The sequence below is a fragment of the Notothenia coriiceps genome, unplaced genomic scaffold (assembly GCF_000735185.1).
Source record: "Notothenia coriiceps isolate Sejong01 unplaced genomic scaffold, NC01 NC01_scaffold00024668, whole genome shotgun sequence".
In the NCBI taxonomy this organism is placed as follows: Eukaryota; Metazoa; Chordata; class Actinopteri; order Perciformes; family Nototheniidae; genus Notothenia; species Notothenia coriiceps.
The window spans coordinates 1,160,155-1,175,566 of record NW_011357369.1 but is presented as its reverse complement, the minus strand read 5'-3'; the positions used below and the strand labels follow the sequence as shown (position 1 = coordinate 1,175,566).

Below are 15,412 nucleotides of genomic sequence, written 5' to 3'. Positions count from 1 at the left end.
CCCTCCCTCCACCCTCCTTCTCTCTCTTTCGTTTTTTAATACCTGGCGCGCGACAACCGGCCTTCGCCGGTCTCATCGTGCAGAGGTTTCACGTCGAGCCCCGAGGCAAAACAATCGGTACCGGTTAATTAAAATATAAAAGGCCTTGAGAACTTTTTAAAGGAGGCTATTAAGGCACCGTTTGTGTTTGTTGTGGACTTTTTTTCAGATATGACTGCTTCACTAAAGGCTAGACAGTCTTGATCAAGAAGAAAAGGGGAGATCTTGTGGAATATTTAAGCTTGTTTTTTTGGGGGGGGTGTATTAGCTCTGTGACCAACGTGATTACAGTTGGAGATATGGCACCATATGAGGAAAAATCAATAATAAAACGAGCAAAAACATATATTTTCTATTAAATTCTCTATAAAAAACAAACATCTATTGTGTTATTTACACGTCTGAATTAGACAAATTATTATTATAGCGTATATTTGTTGTTGTTGTGATTATTAATATTATTATTGTAAGCGATTAGGCCAGAGAGATGCGGTAACAGATGGGAGGGGAAATAGTTAATTAAAGTGCAGAGTCAATCCGGCGTCCCGGCGTCTGCAGCCTGCACTTTAATAATATCAAGGAGTCGCTTTGGTTACAGTTACAGCTGAGCAGGAAAAAAAAGAAACATCAAAAACAAGACTGATTAGGGCTTATCTCTCTCTCTCTCTCTGGTTTGTTTTGAATGGCAGGAAATCTGTCAGACTCTTCTCTCTCTCCTCCTTCAGCCCCCCCCCTCTCTCTACTTTATTTCCCTTTGCTTCTCTTCAGGCTGTGGCCACAAGCTTTGGGCTTCTCCTGCTTTTTACGTTTTGTATCTCTGTTGCTTCCCGGGTGGCCTAAGGGCAAGGCAGCAATCGGCTGTGTATTCATTCTGATAATTTAGGCTATATCGCGGTGCATGTGGTTTCTGTGCACCTGTTACTGTTTGATGCTTTGTTGTTGTCCTTAAAAACGTCAGAAAATAATTTAAGGTAAAGAAGTGTGTTATTTCGAATAAATATTAACAACAATTAAATCCTCTATTATTGTATACAACAATGGCTCCGTTAAGCTGGGAAATATAACAATAATGACATTGATAATATAAATAATTATAATAAGCAACACTCATCCATTTTTCCATTTAAACCTCGCACGTTTCTTTCAGTCACACATACACATAAAATGCTGATTTGAAAATAAATAAGAAGGTCTCTTTTCACAAAGGCAACACTCATAGTAACCCCCCTCCTCCCATGAAAAGAAATACAAAAATAGTCTAATATTCAAAGCAAGAGTAAAAAATAACTAAAACGGAAAAAAAGCAGCGTTGATTAATATTTTAGCACATTTGCACATAAAATACTTTTAAGTCATAATACACTGTATATAAAGGTTTTTAATTGAAGCCATTTTGATTAATAAACTCAATATAGGATGCTATCTTATTAATAAATCCGTTGTGGTAACATCGAATAAATCCCTACTGGAAATGTGAAGCATACATTTTTAAATATTTCATTATGGAATAAAACCATAGAATAAAAAATGCCATAAAACAGTAAAAAAATCAAATGAATCTAAGGCATGCAGAAAGCATCGAAAACACACCGTTTCTAAAGAAAATTCCCCATCGAAGATCAATAAATCCATCTCAAGATTGTTCTGAAAACAAACGAAAATGCCGTTTTATCCTGTTGCTATTTGTCAAAATAGCGCTATAATATTTCAAAGCAAACTTACATTTCCGTTGAAAATCCGTACATTTTTTTTGTAAAATCAACATTGCCGATGTGAATTAAAAAAAAAGAATAACACGTCGAAAGCGAGTCTTGTGGAAAAATACAAATGGGTCAAAAAGGGAAAATGTCCACAAAAAGCGTTTAGAAAATGTTGAAAGAAGCACTCGGTTCCTTATTAAAGCGAAGATACAATATTTATTCCTTGTCTCCTGGGATGCTCCGCTCCGTCTATTGTCCTCCCATTCCTCAGTGCTGATGCTTAATTTTCAAAACTTCTATATTACCAAGGGACCTACGACATCAGCCGAGAAATACCCTGCAAGTACAAAATCCGTGAGCCAGCCCCGTCCGTGCAGAGGGGAGACGCTCCTGCTTTCTGCCGATACCGAGAGCAGGCGAGGGGGACTTTTCCATTTCTCTTGCTTCTTGAGGATTTTAACGCGTTTTTTATTATTACCATTCAACCGGACCAGAGAGCGGAGAAAGAAAAAAAAAACCGGGGTCACTTTGGAGAAAAAACACAATGTCAGCGACCTTCCCCGGACTTGTCCACGACGCAGAGGTAGGCTAATAATTTAATTACTTATAACTGAAATTATAGTAGGTGTGTGGAAGAATAAATATTGTTTGGTTTAGAATTACGCACGCATTAGGATATCCTCGTTTACTTGAATTAGCCTACTGGATAAAATAATTAAATGCATGGGAGAAATTAGTCGTTCATCTCAGTGCAGCAACCGGTAAAAACGGGGCTTTTTATTATGTGTGTGGAAGCAGATAACAGTGTGATTAGAACATTTTAGGGCGGTTCACTCCGCTGTGTCTCTCTCTGCTTACCTCCCATCCACAATGAGCGAGAGAGCAGGGACAGTACATTTGCCAGCAGCTCGGTAATAATAATAATATATAACAGCACGCCTTTTAAAACGCTGCAAGGAGAGTGACAGGCATGCCAAAGGGAGAGGGGAAAAATACCGATGGCTCCTGTTGCCGTGTTCCCCTCCCGGGCGTGTGGAAATGACATCTCCTTCAGGTGGTTTAAAGTGGAGAAAAAAAACGCTTTGAGTGTGTGAGTTGTGTTTTTGCGTGTGTTTTGGGAGGCAGAGAGAGGAGACACCACGGCTGATGCTAAATGACACGCGGCTCATATATCTCCCCGTCTCTTTATTATCTTGTAGATACGTCACGACGGATCAAACAGCTACCGACTCATGCAGCTCGGGTGCCTGGAGTCCGTGGCCAACTCCTCGGTCGCCTACTCCTCCTCCTCCCCGCTCACCTACCCGGCGCCCGCGGGCACGGAGTTCGCCTCGCCCTACTTCTCCGCGAACCACCAGTACACGCCCCTGCACCACCAGTCCTTCCACTATGAGTTCCAGCACTCCCACCCGGCCGTGGCCCCGGAGGCCTACGGGCTCAATTCGCTGCACTCGGGCCAGTACTACCAGCAGATCCACCACGGAGAGCCCGCGGACTTCATCAACCTGCACAATGCTCGCTCGGCTCTCAAGTCCTCGTGCCTGGACGAGCAGCAGCGGCGCGAGCTCGGCTGTCTCGACGCGTATCGGCGCCACGACCTATCGCTGATGACGTCACACGGCTCCCAGGCCTACGGCGTCGGTATGCACCACGCGGACCAGAGGCTGCTGCCCGCCGGCGGCCTGGGGCTCTCATCGTCCGGGTCAGAAGATCTGCAGGTAACACTCTGTCCGATAATACACACACACACCACCTCCAGGCCTCACATCCAATGGCGGTCCTAGACAAGTTTTACTGCCGGGGGAAATATTGAATGAGAGGACAAGGGAGACAAAGACAGTGTTCAAGATGTAAACTCAGTTCATAAAGTCATAGCACATCAAATATAAAATACCATTATTGGTGTCAGGGGCATAGTTGCAATTGTAGTTACTTGATTTACTTAACCATGAACCTAAATGCAGTTTAGGGTAAGACATAGCCTATTGTTGCAGCCAAATATTGTATTTCTTAATATTTGTTAGTGTTAGTGACAGGAGTTCTCACAGTAACTTAGTTTCAATGTATTTAATTACACCCCATTCCAGTTATCTTTGGCCCAAGTTAGAGTATAGTGTTGGCTGCAAAACTTCCCAAATAGCATTATCATATGTATTATTTTTTAAGGGGGCCACAGGGGGGCCCAATCTCAGTGTTACAGTTGTTAGAACCGCCCATGCTCATATCAACACCTCATTGTACACACTATACCATCCATTGCATTTCACTGGTTTATTAACACCGCTCCATGAGATATGATAAAATACAAACCCTTACAAGACCCAGTATCCCTGCCCCACTGGCCTACTATTGAACCCCCCTCTTCCCCCCAGCAAACAGCCATTCCCTAATATTGAACAGAAAGACAGTGCCAGATGTCTGTCTGTCTGCCTGTCTACTTCTCCTGTCTGCTGTCTATGACACAGACCAAGCGGCATTACACTTAGCCTGCAGTTTTTTACCCACTCTGTCCTACTTTGGAGTAAATAATGTTGGATCTTGAGATGATTTTGTTGCCAAACCAAACGTGACTGTACAACAGGCTGAGTAAATGTCAAGTGCACCCGGCGCAGCGCCTCTGAAAGAACGGCCTGTTTTCTAAAGGTTAATTGACTGGCAGTCTATACAATCCCATTGTGAAATCCATCCTTTATTTTGCCCTGAAACACACGGGACCCATATTTTACATAATTCTTTTCGATGTAAAGAAATGGTGGAGATGAATCGCACGGCCCTTGTGTGTGTCAGTGTGTGTGTGCTTATGTGTGAGTGTGTGTGTCCGGCTGTCTGTTGAGGCAGAGAAAAGCCGCTGGTTGCTCTATTCTCCGGTAAAGGGCGGATTAACGGATCGGGGTTCAGAGCACAATGCCCTGCTGCAGCACCATAAAGCACCGTAGTTTATCCAATTACCGACTTAACGTCAATCAACTTTGTTGCTTATGCAGCGACATCTGAGCTGCTTAAAACACGTCTCTAGTTAAACACACTTTAACACAGCGACACATCATTTCCGTCACGTTTACTGTTTACCAACTCCATATCAGCTCGATACAGAGTCGCTTTTATCGAAATGTGTAGACGTCATTTTCGCTACGTTTTTTACACTCTTTTTATATAGTATAAATAATAACAGCAATTATATTTTAAAGGCGATAAAAATACGTTTTTATTATTTTTAACAATTATTCAGTTTTCTTTAATTTAGTTTACTTTATTTAAAGGAAGTGGAAGGATTACATTTAAAAAATTGAATTGTCCTTAAATATTGCAGCAATTTATGAGAATTACAATTTGTTATTTGTTCATCACTATTTCTCATGCACTTTTTAAATACGGTTTCTAGGATTAAATAATGTAAATTCTGTGTTAAAAAAAACACAACATGTCATTCGTTTTTTTCTGTAATTTTCCAAACATTATTCAGCTTCATGTATTTATTTGTATTTAAAGGGTGTGGTAGTGTAGACTGTTGATGATTAAATAAAAATAACGTGAACTGTTCTTAAATATTATTGCAAGGTATAAGAAATACAATTGTGCCTGCATGATTTATTTATCATTATTATATGTTATCACAATTTCTCATGTGCTTTTTATATGCGAAATTCACTAATGGTAATTCCGCGATAAAACAAAATGTAATTTAGCCTACTGTAAATATATGTTTTGTTAAATCAGGCAACCGTTTAAAGTTAATAGTAGTAGTGATACAAAGTAAGTTATTTTATGTTAATTTCAAGGCTCTCACTTTATCATTGTTAAAGCAAATACCATATTTATCTCATAAGCTGCTAGCACTTGAAAAGAGCCCAGGTTTGACCCTTTTATTGAGAAAAAGAAAGAGCCGGTTCGTGAACCTGAGCTCGCGCGAGGCGGATGTCTGAACGGAACAGATGCGGCCATGGTCTCGTGCAGCTCGGTCGCATGTTTGAGCGTTAAAGAGATTTTCATGCTGAACAAAAGCAGCTGCCACACCTTTCTCCCGTCACTAAGCTAATTCATGCAAGACCTCTGCGTTTTGTATATTGATTTTATAATCACTTTAGCTTCGGAATAGAAGAAAAGGGAACAGGAGCTGGTTAAGAAAGAACTACAACAAGCTCCCTTTTCTCACTTTTATTTTAATCAGGCTTTCTGCGTGGGCCAGGCCTCGAGGCTCGCACGAGGGATTAAGTGTTTTCTGAATAAAAGCGCGTGTTCTTCTTTCTTGATGACATTGTTGATAGCACGCGAGTCTGATCTGGACCAAAATGGCGACTGTAACAAGTTTCCATACATTCAGGGAAACCTGTTTACTACTTAATGTATGGGAATAAATAAAGGGTTGAGTCATGTTGTATGGAGTTATAGTGCGGAGAAATGACAAGATATAATGGATTTTAGCAGGTCAAATAAGCACACATTACAGTATATTTGTAGAGCCATATTGAATATTGTCTTTCCGTTTATGAATGGGGAACATTTAGTGATTTAATGTGACATTTCCCTTTCTCCTATAAGCCTTAATACAGCTTCTTGTGTGTGTATTGTTTTTGTTGCTTGCTTGTTACTGTGTACATGCAGTGCATATATGGAAACCTGTTTACTGAGTACATCCTATATATTGTGGAGTTATAGTGAAGAGACAAGCAATACTAGTTTTTAACCGTTCAAACAAGCACAATTCCTATTTGTATATTGAATACTTTCCATAGATGAGGGAAATGCAGGGACTTCATGTGATTTATTTCCCTTGGCAGCTTGTTGTGTGTCAGTGTTATTGTATTGTTGTGTGTGTATTGGTGTGTGCTATATAGAGTGATCCCCAACAGGTTGGTGGCTGAAACCAAACTCTGGACACTAAAGCTCATTCTCAGTCTGGACGAGGTGTGCTGTCCTCGCTTTTAGCCTGAAGCCTTTCAAATTAAGCTCGTTTCTGGGTGAGCCGTGAGCTGCATCCTTTATCTTACTGTGCCCTCAATTTTACTCAAATCCTTAAGTGACGTTCACTTTCTAACAAAAAGGCTTTCACCACTGACTATTGCTCAAAGGGCCAATGTTTTTTAGCGGATGTAATGTAAAATGTGTTAGCTTTTATAACCAAATGTAACCTAAATTGTTTAGTGTTTCACAACCTGTGGTTCGGGCAGCCCTAAAGGGATCGAATCATGTATTGTGCTACACAAAAAAATCTTGTTTTGTACCTATTCACAATGTGTTCTTATGAATGACTGACTCTAATACCTTGATGCTGCTTAAATGATCACAATGGGATGGGTACATAATAATGAACGTACTGTTTAAATGGAGACAAGCCAATGATAAGGAACCACTGATCCATACACATAATACTGAATAATGATCCACTATTTAGCTGCTGATGTCAAGAAATGTATGTTTAAATGATAGTGTTCTTTGTTCTGTCATTGCAATTATCAATAGCCTTATTTCATAGGCCTACATTCTGTTAGAGGAAACATTTTGATGGTGAATTGATTATCAGAAAGAATCACATCTCGCAAGAAAAACAAAAGAAACCCCATTAATTCAAGGTGTTTCTGAAGCAGCTGGGTACCCTGTGCTCCAGCGGTGTGAAACACATCTGGGTGAAGTGATTTCACCTGCCTGGGCTCGTGCTAATGAGTGCGTGTCTCCGCAGGGCTCCGTGGAAGCACAGTGTGGGCTCGTGCTGAACGGCCGAGGGGGCGTCATCCAGAGAGGTAAGGGCTTATTCTCTCTCTATTGTTGTACCTGAGGACCGTGAACACAACACGACAGCGAGCAGACAGACAAACAAGCGGAACTGCTCCTCTCTCTTATCTGCTGTCAACACGTTACAGGAGCGGCTCCATTTAAACACCAACACACTGAACACGCTGCTTCACATTTCCACTATGAAATGGACTGTCACTCAACTGGGATTTTATCAGTCACTTGAAACGTCATCGAGTTTTATATCCACGAAATTAAAATGTCAACAAAGTCATGATTTAATATGATTTGATAGTGTACTTACTATTATTTGCATTATTCTAACAGACACTTCCTCAGTGGTGTAAATTATTTACTCAAGTACTACTTATATGTAATGTTGAGGTACTTTGTGATCAATTCAGAGGTAAATATTGTACCTTTACTCCACTACATTTATTTAGTTACTTTACATATACAGATAAATGATGTGAAATATAATCAACACTTAAATCTACACTTGGAGTAAATTCACAGGCTACCCTGAAATGGACCACTCTGCATAATGGTACTTTTAATATATTTGAATGCCAATACTTTTGTACTTTTACTTGAGTAACATTTTGAATGGACTTTGAATTGTAACAGAATATTCCTACACTCTGGTACTTATACTTTAACTTAAAGATCTGAGCACTTTTCCCAGCTCTGTCTTTCACTCTAAATGTTATTACGTTTTTTCCAGGTAAATTCAATTGTGCACAAAAAACAAAAATAGTATGATTTTATAATGCACACCTAGTTCTCACCCAGATGTGCATTTGACATTTTATATCATTACTGCACGATAACAGACACTTCCTGTTTGAAGTCAAACCTGTAGGCTATTAACAGAGCACACTGACGGTTCTTATTAAATAAACACACTGTTTTAATGTAATATGCATGCTTATTTTGGATCATAAAATCACCATGATCCCCAAACATTGCAGCTCATGACCTTTCCCCTAATAGCAAAAATGGGAAAACATGGATACTATTACAAGTGATAACCCTGTTATGTTTGCTACAAGTTCTATTTTTAATCGTTTTTAAAAACACAATGACTCGAAAATAATATCTAAAAGGCTATGAGGCTTCAATAAACAAACTAAAGGGTCTACAAATTAAATTATAGGTTAATAATGTATTTTGTAAATGATTGCCCATAATGTTCATTTAGCTTCTGGGCAAATATTATTATTTTGTCTTATGTATTTATGGGTTGTAATGTAGACAGATAACATTAATAATTGTTCATCTTAAATGCTGTAATTGTTATTTAGGCTAACTGTTAAATCAGATACACTAAAATAAAGCCTTTTAAGAGATGGATGGACTCAGACATCAGGCCAGCCTATTTCCTCACTAGTCTGGGTTTACCACTCCATCTTTTAGCTCCATCAAAGCCATAGATATTTTTAAACTATGTGTATTTTTTTCCTCACAGAGAGAGGAAGGCTGTGTCTCGGGTTTAATTTTTCATCAGCTCATTCTAGGTGTTGGGGCTTTTCTCTCGGATTGACGCGGGAATCCCTTCGCTATCACTTTCGGTTAATGGTGCGCCGTATTTGGCCCTGAGCTCAGCCGCTGCAACCATCACAACCAATAATCTTTGCTTTACCTCGCGCTCCCGTATCGATAGCTTCTCTCGCCTCGGGCGCACGCTTTGATATGCTAATGCCGCGCGGGGCCCCGGATTCAGCCGAGATCATATTAATGTTGTTCTTTCTGACTGCGGCTTTGGCGGCATGAATATTCACATAACCTTTTTCAAAAGAAAATCACTCAAGAAACGCGGATCCTACTTAGGGGGAGTCGTCTGTGTTTTTAATCATCCCGCTCTATCCCCTTTTCCAGTTCAGCTTTAAGACAGCATGCTCAAACAGAGGTGGGAGAAGGAGATCTTGTATTTAAGTATCTGTTACAAGCAAAAGTATACTGCATTCAAAATGCTACTTAAAGTATAACAGTAATATAGTACAAAAAGTAAAATGACTCATTATGCAGATTGGCCCATTTCAGACTAATACAAAGCCTATCATATGTTTTGATTATAATTATTGATCATTAAAGGTGCAGCTAATGACTTTGTATTCTGCAGGGTAGCTTGTGAATTTACTCCAGGTGGAACTAAAGTCGGATTTAAGTGTTGATTATATTTCACATCATTAATCCAATTGTGCAAAGTAACTAAATATTACATAAATGTTAACCTCTGAATTGCAGTGGGAAATGAAAAGTAGCAAAACATTGAAATACTCAAATAAAGAACAGTTCTCTCAACATTTTACTTAAGTAGGCTATGCTACTTGAGTAAATGTAGGCTACCTATTTACTTTACACCACTTCTCTCAGATCAAGCAGATCTGTCAGGCGCGCCCCCGTCACCTCCCGTGCACGTGCATCTCTCTATTCTGTTAAAGACATTGGCGGGCTGTTTATTGGAGCTATAAACATTGTTGTTAGAATATGAGGAGAATGACATTTGGCCCGTGTCTCTTTTTCTTTAATTTTCGTGGCAAACTCGTAAAAGGCGCTTGATTCCGCGTGTGATCCCGCCCGCCGCTCGCGCCGCAGCCCGAGGCTACTCTCCGTTTAAATACCGTTATCGCCTCTGGGCCCGCGCGCTCCACTGACTGCACTATACCGGCAATAGCTCTTTTCGATTGCCCTTGGCAACATGAAATACAAACTACTTTGAATCAAAACATTTTTAGGGGAATTAATATGATGTGAACACACGGCTTTCAGAGGCGCGCGCCCCTGTCAGAGCGCGTGAGTCTGACAGACAGGTCTGCAGGGTTTGTGTCACACGCAGACACAGACGAGCCGGACTTCACACACACACACACACACACACACACACACACACACACACACACACACACACACACACACACACACACACACACACACACACACACACACACACACACACACACACACACACACACATATGAGTTAACCAAACTATCAATGGATTCCCCTCGACCTGCAATCTAACGTTTTTGCATGCCATAGTGAAATACCACTCCCTTACTGCCTTGCGCAAAGTGCTGGAGTACAATAGTTGCCACATAATAGAGGTTCAGGAATGAGTCCTAAAACCCGGAAATTAGTTTGCATTTAAGCACTTCTGGGTCTCGATTCAAAAGTTTAAAATAGACATAAAATAGGCCACTAAATGCGAATTTCTCAATCTTATCTGTCATAAAAATGGTATAGCACTAACAAGTAACTAAACTAACAAACGTCCTCACGTCAAACATTAGCCGCCCTTTAGTTTAGCGGTGGTGACATGAAGTCATGTGACCTTAATGCAGGTTGTTTATAGCCCAACGTTAGCTTTTAACTTCTAGCGATTGGATTTAGGCCTATGCTTCAAAAGTTATAACATCTGAGTGAATATGTGGAGATTATCTTACTGAACAAAAGGTGCCGTGATCATGCCTAATATCCTATTTTCTGCAATATTCCGAAATCCAATGGAAAAATCCTATTATATTTTGTTGAGGGAACCCTTGCAATGCTAACTTCCGTGTCGGGTCTACAACAATACGTCATCACTCCTCCACTTCTGCACAAGAGGTGCTTAACAGAAATGTGGGCGTCGCTGTCCGTGGTGCTGAACCTGGCTGACATGTTTCTGTCTGACTGCCTTCCTGCGGCCAGAGAAACTAGCGCATTTCTGCTGAACCTAAATAATAGATTCACAGAGCAAAGAATATAGGTTACACTTGCTCATATACAAGGCTTACTCGGTGGCCAAATAGTCCACATGGCCTGGAAAGATTGGGTGTGCAGCCAATCGTCGCCTGCAGCGTTGTTCTTTCGGCCTAAATGGCTTCCCTTTCTTCATTCCATCATATCCAGCACGGCCTAATAACAAAGCGACACACCCTGCTGTTAGATTTGATAATGAGGCAGATGAATAATAGAATATAGCCTACAGTACATCAGACAGAAACCTTGCGTTTCAGCTGCTTGGGACGTTAGTTCAAGTGAAAGTTTAATAATAATAGGCAGAGCAGTCGATTTATTCCAGAAGGATGCAGCTACACTGATTCAGGTGTAATTAATAATGTGAGAGCCTTCACCATCACAACACCAATCGTTTATTTAGAAGCCTCAAGAACACAAGCCGGTGGTTTGTAATTGAAGGGAAGCTTTTATTGAAGATTACAGCAGGCTTTTCTTACATACTGTACAGACTAATATTGAGCTGAAACAGAAATATACATATTATATTGTAATAAATGTAATATTTAACAAGTGAAAAGGAGAAAAACACATTGATCTCACCACTGGTGTTTGAAGATACTAGATTTGTATGGATCAAATGTGCCTTTATATCAAATTGCATTCAGATTTGAATAATATATATGTTGCCTTTAAAGGCTGTGAACAAGCCACTTGTCCAGGAAAAAAAGGTGTATCTTCAAATATTTGGTCAGTTTTCAGATAAACTTAAGGATTCATGGTTTTCAAATGGGTTAAAAGACTTCACCTGCTTCTTAAAATACATAGATCAGTTGGATTATCTGTGAAATATATTTCTACAAAGCTCAAAGAGGGTTGTTTTTCTTAGCTCTTGAAAAGGAGACACTTTGGAGATGCATGGTTTTCATGTGCAAAGATCAAATAGGCCGCGTCCTTAATTTGGGTTTGGAGGCAGGTTTTTGAGGCAGTGTAAACACAAATGTGGATTAACATACTGCCTGTGACAAAAGAAAGGCTGTTAATATAAAAATATCTTTGTTTGATGAATCATTTTAATGTTATAAGACACAGGGAAAGTAACTGTGATTATCCTCCAATATATAGCTGCTTTTCTACAAATAAGGGAGATCTGATACAAAGTTTGTACGAATCCAAAGTTACCCTCCTCAGGGTTGAGGATACATTCATACTTTTATGCATTAGAGTAAAATGCACATGTATTTTCTATGAGTGGAGGCTTTTCAAGGTCTGCATTGATTTTGAGGGGTTATATTCAGCACAGACCTGGAAGCAGCTACACTCAAAAATAAGAGAAAAATGCTCTTGCAGCAACCTCTCATTACTTGCAGAATTTATTACAGAATGAAGTATCCCTCAAACTAAATGAGGTCCCATCATATTTGCACTGCTTCTGGCTTTGCACTCATTTTCTTGTTGCTCTTTCAGGGAGTAAACATCTATTATTATTATTATTATTATTAAAATGATCTGCACTTGAGAATATCCTCCTTGCATTGTTCACACTTTACTGATCCATATCTAATCAAATGTTGTAATCCTTATCATACATGCTGTTGATGGATGTGTGTGTAGTGTTGACACACATGGAGGCACTTGAGTTTGATCAGAATACCTGGATTTTTGCAATGTTTTAATAGACTTTAAAATCAGTGTTACCAAAAATATCATACGTGTCATTGGTATAATGCATCTTTACAAAGACCCAACAAAACTCTTGTGTCTACGATGGAACTTTAGCAAAATAGCCCAAATGTTTCTCGTATTGTAATCTGTGCGATGTTAAAACAAACTGTTATTAAAAATGCAAAGTATAAGGTGGGTAATGATGTTTTGACATTACATTATTACATGTCACTTGTTAGACGCTTTTATCCAAAGCGACAATTTGGGGTGAAGTGTCTTGCCCAGGGACACAACAATACGCTGACTGCAGTGGGGTTTGAACCTGTGACCCCCTGATCCCAACACCAACGCTCTGCACCACACGCCTCCTCCATTTGACCCATCATTGGTAACTGTAGTACAGGATAGGTGCAACGTACAATTTCACCAATGATTTATAAAAAGCTTTTATCAACCTAGAGCAAGTGAAGGGTTTTAAATCTGCTGGATTGCTTCACAGTTTTTCTTTGTTTAATGTTTCCACTGTTGAGTGGTGCTGCAATGCTTCATGTTTGTTTGTCTGTTGACACTCAGTCTCATTAGATAAATGCGTCTGCCAGCCATGTATTCACTCTTATAGCAGGGGAAACACAATGTAATATAGTGGCTGTTTGTTAAAACAACACACAGCCAGTTATTTTTGCAACGATTCCTGTCAGCTTTTACAAAAGCAACACCGAAGTGATTATTCACTGTTCCATGAAAAACGTCCTGATCATTGAAAATCCAATTTTAGTATAAAAGAAAAAACAACATGATAGGGATAAACGGGGCTGTTTGTCTTAGTTCAAGAAAAGGGGACAACAGAGTTTGTGTAAAAGGAAAGGTGTGCTGTGTGACTCAACAATACAACCTTATCAAGTGACTCAACTGACAACCATTTACATTTCTGGTTTCTTAAACTATTCCTTTTCCTGTCTATAGTAGACACTTTTCCTCCATGCCTAACATTGCTATGTGTTGTGTTTGTGTGCAGGGGGAACGTGTGTGGTGAACCCTACAGATCTGTTCTGCTCGGTGCCGGGCCGCCTGTCCCTGCTCAGCTCCACCTCCAAGTACAAAGTCACCATCGCCGAGGTGAAGAGAAGACTGTCCCCACCAGAGTGCCTGAACGCCTCCCTACTGGGCGGCATACTGCGCAGGTCAGTACACACACACACACACACACACACACACACACACACACACACACACACACACACGCACGCACGCACACACGCACACACACACACACACACACACACACACACACACACCACACAAACACACACACACAGCACAACACACACACACCACTACACACACACAACAACACACACACACACACACACACACACACATCAAAGTCACCTTCATTGTCAATCCTCTACAGTTTGTGTGTACAGACAGAGAAGATCGGAATCCGTTTCCCCAATCCTGAATTAAAAATAAAAATATGATATAAAAATATGGCATAAACATATATATATTATATATTACACAATCAACAGACCACATTTATACATATGCACACATTAAGATAAAAACCACAAGACTGGTCCATAGCAGAGAATACACACACACACACACACACACACACACACACACACACACCACACACACACAACACCCACACACACACACCACACACACACACACACACACCACACACACACACACACACACACACACACACACACACACACACCACACACACACAACACACACACACACACACACACACACACACACACACACACATCCAGTCTTGTTCAGCCCCAGGGGTTGTATAGGGAATTACATTGATTAGAGAGAGGACCGATTTTTTAAACTTGAAGCTAATTTAGTAATTAAGAGAAAAGTACTTAGGTTGATCCCTATTGCAGACCATTTAATATTAAATGTAAGGCATAAAGATGCTCCCAATAAATTCACTGATCCCTGGTCACAATTTTGATAGTATTTTCAAAAAAATATTGAAGCCATGTAGGCAAACAAAAACGTGTGTTATTTTGCGGCTGCAGGTTTATGCACGAGTACAAATGTGTACAAGTACCAAGTGAAATGGTCGATAAACATCAAAACTAAAAGAATAAATCAGAAATTTAAAAGCCGCATTCATGGTCAAATGTAGATTTTATCACAGGGCTGTTCATATGGATTCTACTAGATTATTGAAACTATTTTTGTTATTTCGTCCCCCTGATGTTCCTGTAACAAAATGTCACTGAAGAGTATTGTGAACAGAAAGGGGGCGAATTTTAAAAGTGAAAAACCGTTTTTTAAAGCGTAATCTCTGACGGGGGGGGGGACATTGGCTGAGTCTTTGGAGCCCTAGATGAAACAGAGGATATACTGCAGCGCACACAAAGACTTATTGTGGGCGAGCGAGGGGCCGGCCTGCACGCGCCGCCATGGCAGGGAGAGAGAGGGGGGAAGAGAGGGAGGCGAGACCAAGAGCCAAAGGCATGCCAGGATCAGGAGGAAACAGAGGAAAGCAAGAGTTGCCAGCGCTGTATTATTGATGAGGCGGAGAGAAA

The 15,412-nt window shown here is 40.3% G+C and overlaps 2 protein-coding genes across 2 annotated transcripts in view; one reads left to right on the top strand and one right to left on the bottom strand.

Annotated features, from left to right (window-relative positions):
• The window catches only part of hsh2d (hematopoietic SH2 domain containing), a 364,522-nt gene that overhangs the window by 233,086 nt on the left and 116,024 nt on the right, over window positions 1-15,412 (bottom strand). The gene's annotated exons all lie outside the window — the stretch shown is intronic.
• Window positions 2,195-15,412, top strand: part of tfap2d (transcription factor AP-2 delta (activating enhancer binding protein 2 delta)) — a 23,098-nt gene continuing 9,880 nt past the window's right edge. Inside the window, exons 1-4 of the mRNA XM_010782864.1 lie at window positions 2,195-2,322; window positions 2,939-3,457; window positions 7,417-7,477; window positions 13,870-14,035. Coding sequence (XP_010781166.1) covers window positions 2,284-2,322; window positions 2,939-3,457; window positions 7,417-7,477; window positions 13,870-14,035 — 785 coding nt within the window. The 5' untranslated portion in view covers window positions 2,195-2,283. The remainder of the gene's footprint in view (window positions 2,323-2,938; window positions 3,458-7,416; window positions 7,478-13,869; window positions 14,036-15,412) is intronic.